Source organism: Cryptomeria japonica, chromosome 9 (assembly GCF_030272615.1).
Source record: "Cryptomeria japonica chromosome 9, Sugi_1.0, whole genome shotgun sequence".
Taxonomy (NCBI): Eukaryota; Viridiplantae; Streptophyta; class Pinopsida; order Cupressales; family Cupressaceae; genus Cryptomeria; species Cryptomeria japonica.
Window position 1 is genome coordinate 632803434 of NC_081413.1, and position 8930 is coordinate 632812363.

Below are 8930 nucleotides of genomic sequence, written 5' to 3' on the forward strand. Positions count from 1 at the left end.
AAACATTACACTTTTTGAGCAATGGGTCATTCTCGGAACCAGAGCACAGACTCTTAGAGCGAGATGTCACGCTTTTGTACTATACATATACAGGTTGTAGCATACTCGGGCATAGACTCCTATGAGGTGCTTCTAACCTCCCTTACACACACATGCACGAGGTTGAGTGGAACTAGCGGCATAAGGCTAGACTTTCTCACTCTCCTCCCTTACATGGATCACCTAGACAGACTCTAGGGGCTAGTTTTCCATGTCCTTTTTCACATGGATCACCTAGACAAGATCTAGGGACGAGAAGTCCATGTTTTCTCTCTCATTATTCTTCTCATGGATCACCAATGTGTGTATTCATGCTTTTTTCCCTTTCTTTTCTTCTCTTTGCATTTTGTTTCCATTTATATCCTTCATCTTGTGTTAGAGAACTCTCAAATCCTCACACTCTTTGTTGTGTTGGAATTGAGATTTAGTCCTCTTTCTTACCAAATGATTCTCCATTAGTTTTTTGATCTCATATCAAATCGTCTTGTGAGCATTTGTCATCAATATTCTTTAACAATTCGAAGTGGTAAACATGATACCCTGTTTCAACTCACTAAAATTAGCAAGCCGAAACAGGGGGGGGCATATAGCTACCCTCGAATTTTCATCACCTTCCTTAGTAAGCATTAGGTGATTTTGTGATCTAACGTGTGTTTTGTAGGGTGTGGTTCCTAACTGTGTACTGCAGATACCGCTGGGGGCTTCGTTCGACAGACTTATGGATATATCCTTTTTCAAATAATGTTTACTTTTCTGTACTTTAGCTTGCATATGCACGTAGTGTTCATATGACCGCTAAAGTGGGGGCTAAATGTAGCGTCGTAAATTGTACGCACTTGCTAGGGTGGTACAATTTCACACCTAGTTTAGCACCCGCCTTGGCGCATTTTGCATTTTGCATTGCATTTCCCCTTTAGCACTTAATTAATCAAATTAATTAGGTCTAAGGTTCTATTTATCATCTCCCATATCATAAAGTTGGGCCCTTTTCATTAAAGTGTGCCCCTTTCATTTTATTCCTCCAATACATCATTCAATCAAAAACCCTAATTAGGTCCTATTTTGAACTTGGGGGCTTGATTTCGGGGGTCAAAACATCTCGAAATCAGCTGTAACTTCGGGATTCTCTCTAAAATCATCATATCCGACGGCCCTGAAAATTTGGCGAAAAGTTGTCGGGACCATAGCGCCCGGAGTGCAACATGGTCCCGGACTTTTTTCCCGAAATTTTAGGAGCGCGATCCAATCATAAAATAAAGCTTAACCCCAAGAAATTGGCGGGATATTCAATCTCTAGGTCGGCCAAAAGTCGAAATTAAGACCTAGGGTTTCATATATAAGAGCTCTCTTTCTTCATTTGAAGGGATCCGAATTTTGGTTTTCAGGACCTCATATGCAGTGAAAGAGCAGATCTTTGAAGACTTCAACAACATTCAACATCCTTCTATCAAGCATTTATCAATTTCATTCATCCATTTTAGGGCTTGGAAGACATTGAAGAACAATAGGAGATTACCGACTGAAGATTGGCTTGTACTCCTCCCTTGAGGGTTGGGTATGATTTCATGTTGTTTTCATGTCTTTGCATAAGCTTCAATATATCCTTTATTCATGCTTTTGATCACTTTGCATCTTGATTTAGAGCATTTACATTATCATTTACAAGCAATTAGGGTTTACTTTCTAGGTTGCTCTAGTTTGCTTTCTTGCATTTAAGGACCTTGCACACACACTAGGTCTGCACACACAATACATTTTACAATACAACTTGGCTATTCGTGGAGGTGGAAATCACCGAAGCGGGGGTTTGACTAAGGCAAAACCCTATATAGCCGCCCAAACACCTTTTCAGATATAAGGGCAGGTTTCAGGACTCGGACGACGCCGCAGGTCGCAAATCCGGGAGAAGCAGACAGAGACAGAACAACACACCAAATTTCAAAGCAAAAGACCAGGACAGGGGCGTGGGGCGCCCTGGTCCTGCCAGGACAGGGGCGCTGGGCGCCCTGGTCCCTGGGACAGGGGCGCTGGGCGCCCTGGTCCTCCTGACAGACAACATTTTCAGCATTTTTGACAGCTTTTCCAGAGTGCAAAAACAGCAATTTCCGGAGCAGTTTCAGGGGCAGAATCAGGACAGTGGCGCCCGCGCCCCCGTCCCGAACATTTTCAGTCAGATTTTAACTCCGGGTACGCATTTGCATTCTTGTCTTGTCCTTGTGTTTACAGCTTTCCATTGTTTAAGTTCAATTCTGCAATCTTGTTATTAGTTCATACTTGCACTTTGGGGTTAGGGATTGAACTTGCATCATTTTATCTTTCAATTACAACAAAGGAATAGAAATCCTAATAGGTAGCCCGTGGCTCTCTCTTCCACAAAAAGAAGTAGCCAATTGTGTGATACCTCTAGGCTCTTTCGTATTCCACAAGTGTGTGGTTGAAAGTGAGATTAGGGCATGTTTGCTTAGTGTCACTTTTTCTCCCACACACCAACCAATGACAAAATCAAAAAGCATAGAAAGCTGACTCCTTCTTCTCTTCAGAATGCTCTGCAACATGAGCCTGTACCTGCTCCTAAGACCCTCCCTGGTTGGACTTTTGATCAACTAACCTCTTTCTGTAGAACTTCTGGATATGCCCAGATCTACCACAATAGTGACATGTGAATATCTGTGTGAACCCCTCCTTAGAGTTGTGCTGCCCATTGAAATTCTGACTGCTCTCCAACATAACATTGGTCAAAGACGCCATTCTGGAAGTTGAGGTCAACTTTGGTCAACCCTGTGAAGGCACAAAATTTGAGTCACAAAAAACGAGGCACCCAGAAAAATCTGAGACCAACCCAGAAAAGCTCTTGAAAAACCCACTAAGAATCTGAAATCAGAATGCATATCTGATGGTTCAAAAATCGAGGCATAGAAAACGATGCACCCAAAAAAATCTGATGACAACCCAGTTGAGGTCTTGAAAAACCCACCAAGAATCTGCAATCAGAAAAAAAATTCGACTTGAACTGAAGGGTCAAAACCCTAGTCGAAAATTGCATAAACCCTAGGAAAATTTTCAATCTGCAAAAAAAAACCTCCAGGCGGCAGGCCCGAAAATCTCCAGAACCCTAAAAAAAACATGAACTGCTGCCCAGCACAAAGAAATTCGCCCACAAACCAAAAACCCTCAAAACCCTCAAGAAGCCTTAAAAAAAACAAAATCGTTTTTTATAAAAAAACAATTGAAAAAAATCAGGAAAATATTCCAGAAAGAAAGCCATGAATTTTTATTAAAAAATTCGCCAAACTTTAAAGAATCCCATTGACCCGCTCTGATACCATGAAAAATAAATTGAATGAATGATTCAATAATCGGATAATGTATTCAACAATATACAAGCGTATATATAGAGATTACAAACGACGTTCTAAATTAAGAACAAGTCGTTTAAAGTGAACTACCAAAAAGCTAAACGCTAAATAAAGCTTAAAAGCTAATTAACTAAAAAGAAAAAGCTAAATGCTAAATAAAGCTTAAAAGCTAAATGAACATTAAACAAGGAACTAAATATAGGTGACTAAAATATAATTAAATATTCTAATAATAATGAAGTCGAGTTGCAGGTGCTTATTCTTGGGCTGTAACTTTGTAAGATGTTTGGACTCAAAAAAAAATTGAAATAGAAGGGGACTCTTATTATTATCAATGCAATTAGAGCCAATTTCTCCCATGGTTGGAAGATTAACAATCTACTATTGACAAAGACCTCCCTGTTGCAAACATTAGAAGAATGTATTATCAATCACGTTATAGAGAGATAAATGTGAGAGCAAATTTACTTGCCAATCTAGCAATTGACAAAGAAGAGGAGTTGACGATGGATACGAAGGAGGTGCTTATTCTTGGGCAGCAACTTTGTAAGATATCTGGGATCAAAAAAGGGGGTTCAAGAGCACACAAAAACACTGCACCTTCCAAAAAAACCAAATGCCATTGTTCCCCACAAATTCTCAATCTTCAACAGTCCAAAATTGAACCAAGATGAAACCTTTCTTCAGCAAGGATAAGGAGGGATCTACAATAACACCTCAAACAGATTTCATCCATTCACTGAATTCCTTGAAAGTGGGTTTCTTCCCCACACAACTGTGTGACAAAGATCTACTACCAGTCTCCCCTTCCATTCTACGCAAACAGTCATCATTGATTACCAGTTCAGGCACCTCATCAGCCATAATTAGTAGGACATTCCCCAGAGATAAAGATACAGAAACTTGCTGAGCCATCTCTGCATCAAGGGACATACTTCCTACTTGTGATTTAGACGAAACAGGATTATTTGGAGCCCTGTCATCCACTTTCCCCAACCTCTCCTTATCAAAGTAAGAATCTGAAAAAAGGATATTATCCTCTGATATGAGCTTTTTCCGCTATGGCAGAGGTTTGGGGCTTAGAGGAGTTTAGAAAACCATATAAAATAGGATAATTTCATGTCTGTTTTCCCCTGGTACACACAGCCCTCTCCCCTTCAAACATCTCTTTCTTACCTGCTCCCAGTGCACCCTTCTGCAAAGTGTGCAGGTCCTTTTGAAAACCTTCTGCTTTGTCTCCATCTGTATCTGCTTCTTCTTCACTCCCACTCACCATTTCTTAATCAATTTATGTGTTCAAGGAATTTTTACTAATAACTACTACAGGATTTCTTCGAACAGAATTAATAAACTTATTTTACAAAACTATCATTACAAATAGCAAAAAATATAAAAAATCCTACAATGTCTCTGCTGATACGGCAAACTCTTCGCCCCCAACAGCTAGCTGCAGCTGAAATTAGTCCTCCTAAGCAGCGGCTGCACCACAACTTTAGGGGGGCAAAAATCATTATTTACAGCTGGGCAAACTAAGTTTTAACAGTTTGCATGGGACCATTTGAGGCGCAAGAATAGGATCAGCAAGCACCAAACTACTTACAGCTATTTTTTCCAGTGAGAGACTTTGGATTCGGTCCCATGGAGGGACAAACCCCATGTAAATTGCATTGTACAGTTACAGGAAAATAAAAAATCCAGAAATGCAGTGAGGCCAATTTGGTTGAAGGAGAAATTGAGCGGTTGCAAAAAGAGGGGAAGCCGGAAGTTTGCAGCACCTCCTTACATATCCAAGGGGTGTTTAGTGGCAATGTCATGTTTTCGGTAGTTCATTTTTCTCTAGTTTTCTCTTCAAAAATATAAAATTCTAAGTAACAGTAGCAGAGCTGAAATCGTCATTTTCCCATGTTACCACAATCCTACAAAAAATCCAAAATATCTGTGCAGAATTAGCAAAGAGAATTTAACAGCTCTTAATCTATTCCTCTATAATTTTCTCCTTAGTATAATGTATGCGGTTAACCTACTAGTCCAAGCGAGAGCGCATTCCCCAGTTCTCTCAGCAGATGCTGGAGAGTTTTTTTCAGAGATGTTTCCTAAAAAAAATTAATTAAAAACTTTTGCTACGAAATTTATTTAAATTACCCTGAATTTAAATCAGTCAATCTTCTCTGCTAATGCTCATGAATATTAAATTATTTATATGGACCATAGACTTACAGAGACATTACCTTGAAATAAAAGGAAACAATATTTTGTCTACATATACTGTAAACTAGGGTTACAGAGATTAAGGCGGCATGAATGAACAGAAAACAAACTCTACCTGTTTGGGTGTTAGAGAGATTCGAGCCTTGGCCGCAAGCTGATGTACATCTGGAGGCTGCAAATTGCTGCGGGCGCTGTTAAACCGCCAATGCGGCCTCAATGGCGAGGTTGTCATTGACAAATTCGTTAGGCCAAATTTATTCCTGTACATGGAGCTCAGGCATGCCATGACTGGAAGGGACGCTCAAAGCTTACCCAAATGTTAAGGATTTCGTTATCATAAAATGTTTTGTATTCCGAAGATTACCGTTTGAAGCATATTTATTTTCTCAAGTTTGATTTTGTTTTTCTCTTACTTTTTTGTTTTTTTGCTTTTTTGTTTTTTTCTTGTAAGTTTTCGTTTTATCCATCGGGCACCATCCAACAATGTAGATGCACATTTGACCTTTTTTTTCAATTCATTAAAATTTTGAATTTTAATTAATTAATACATACGTAAAAAATATTTAATAGTTCAGATTGTATTTGATATTAATTGTTATATATTATTCTAAATACATCTAAAAAATAAGATATATAATATTGAGTTTATTTTAAATTGTAATGTATAAATTGATAAACATTTAAGATATTTTTTACATTTTTAAAATAGATGTATTTAAAATATTTATGTTAGTATATAATTAAGAATGTTAAAAATATTAAGAGTTGGTGAGGAGGTCATTACACAAGGATTGGTGGGAGAAACTATCTAGACAAAGAACAAGATACAAGAAATAGAGGAAGAGGAAATCAATTTGGGAATGGTCACCCCTAAATTGGATTCCTATAATGAGAAATCTAACTTTCGAGACCCCAAATGTGACTAGGGAAGAATCGCAAACACCCAAGAGGTTGAGATAGTCAAAGGTGGATTGCAAAATTTGAAAGTATGGCAAAAAGAGAAATCGGGCTTGTAGATGGAGGTTGAAAAGTACTTTTTGGATCGGCATACAGTTAAGGCATTAGATTTTGATGAGCATGTTGATAGCTTTGATATGGTTTGATACCTCTTTGGCATAACAAATGATGATGGAGGGATAATAGTGAAGAAAAAAAGGAAGAGAAGAACCCCCAATAAAGAAAGTGTTGAAAATGGCCCAACAAAGGGTTAAATCAAAGGAGACAATAGTGGAAGGAGAGAGCATGAATGAGAACAAGGTGGATTCAACCAAACCCTAAAGAAGATGACTTCACACAAGCAAAAAGGTTATGGATTAGATAGAAACAACAAAAAATATCATTGGTTGTAGGGAACCAAGAAGGAAGATTTGAAAAACAAACAAAGAGAAACTATCCAAGATGATGGTGAAGGACAACTAAAAATTAGTAGAATGTTAAGGTTTGGGAAGGGAAAAACCCTTCCCATGGAGCAATGAGGATCTCCTTATGAAATTTTAGGGGCTTAAATGCCCCTAACAAGAAACACTTGGTCAAGAGGCAAGTAGAGGATTCAAACTCAAATATATATGTATGTTTCAAGAGACCAAGCTAAATTTTGCATATCTAAATCTTGATTAACCTTATATTATGGTAAATAATGGGGGTGCCTACTATGTGTCTTTGTTGGGTCGTTGTGCTCTTGGGGTTTGAATAAGTGAAGTGTGGGGATGATAGGTCCCCCATTTGTGGCCTCACTGGTTCATGGCTCCAAGTCAAAAGCGTTTCACATGGAGCTAGAAGGTGTGTCATGCCAACATCGACGGTCACGTTAAAAAGTTTACCAAGCATTAAAAAAACATATATGTAAAAAATATATAATAATTTGGATCATATTTGATATTAGTTGTTATATATTGTTTTAAATACACCTAAAAAATAAAATATATAAGATTGAGTTTAATTTAAATTGCAATATATAAATTATTAAACATTTAAGATATTTTTTACATTTTTTAAATAGATGTATTTAAAATATTTATGTTAGTATATAATTAAGAATGTTAAAAATATTAAGAGTTGGTGAGGAGGTCATTACACAAGGATCGGTGGGAGAAACTATCTAGACAAAGAACAAGATAGAAGAAACAAAGGAAGAGGAAATCAATCTAGGGATGGCCACCCCTGAATTGGATCCCTATAATGAGAATCTAACTTTCAGGGCCCCAAATGTGACAAGGGAAAAATTGCAAACACCCAAGAGGTTGAGATAGTCAAAGGTGGATTGCAAAATTTAAAAGTAGGGCAAAAAGAGAAATTGGGCTCATAGATGGAGGCTAAAAAGTACTTTTTGGATTGGCAAATAGTCAAGGCATTATATTTTGATGAGCATGTTGATAGCTTTGATGTGGATTGCTACCTCTTTGGCATAACAAATGATGTTGGAGGGATAATAGTGAAGAAAAAAAGGAAGAACCCCCAATAAAGAAAGTGTTGAAAATGACCCAACAAAAGGTTAAATCAAAGGAGACAACAATGGAAGGAGAGACCCTAAATGAGGACAGGGTGGATTCAACCAAACCCTAAAGAAGATGACTTCACACAAGCAAAAATATTATGGATTAGATAGAAACAACAAAAAATACCACTGGTTGTAGAGATCCAAGAAGGAAGAGTTGAAAAACAAACAAAGAGAAAGTATCCAAGAAGGTGTTGATGAAGAACAACTAAAATTTAGTAGAATGTTAAAGTATGGGAAGGGAAAAACCCTTTCCATGGAGCAATGAGGATCTCTTTATGGAATTTTAGGGGCTTAAATGCCTCTAATAAGAAACACTTGGTCAAAAGGCAAGTAGAGGTTTCAAACTCAGATATATATGTATGTTTCAAGAGACCAAGCTAAATTTTGCATATCTAAATCTTATGAAGATTAAGCTTATATTATGGTAAATAATGGGGGTATCTACTATTGGAGCCTCAAGAGGGTTAGCCACATTTCAAAATCCTTGGCAATTGATAGTTACAAAGATCCAAATAACATAGCTTCATAGGTATGTGAAGCTAGATGTACCGAGTCAAATTTTCAAGTTAGTTTGATTAATGTATATGGACCTAACTCTTGTGTGAACAAAAAATAATTATAAAAAGAACTAATAGTAGTAGTACAATCCATCCCAAAAAAATTATTCATCATTGAAGGATATTTCAATGCTATTTTGCATGAGAAGGATAATATAGGTGGTGTTAAGAAGAAAGGGCAATCTCAGATAGATTTTGAAGCCTTTTTAGAGAGCAACAAAAATTTTGAAGTTCCTATGAAGAATGGTTCATTTACTTGGACCAATAGGAGGA

At 37.5% G+C, this 8930-nt stretch overlaps 1 protein-coding gene across 1 annotated transcript in view; it reads right to left on the reverse strand.

Moving 5' to 3' along the window:
- The window catches only part of LOC131075710 (glutamyl-tRNA(Gln) amidotransferase subunit C, chloroplastic/mitochondrial), a 110385-nt gene extending 104418 nt beyond the window's left edge, over positions 1-5967 (reverse strand). The window contains exon 1 of the mRNA XM_058012581.2: positions 5719-5967. Coding sequence (XP_057868564.2) covers positions 5719-5889 — 171 coding nt within the window. The 5' untranslated portion in view covers positions 5890-5967. The remainder of the gene's footprint in view (positions 1-5718) is intronic.
- Positions 5968-8930: the final 2963 nt, after the last annotated feature.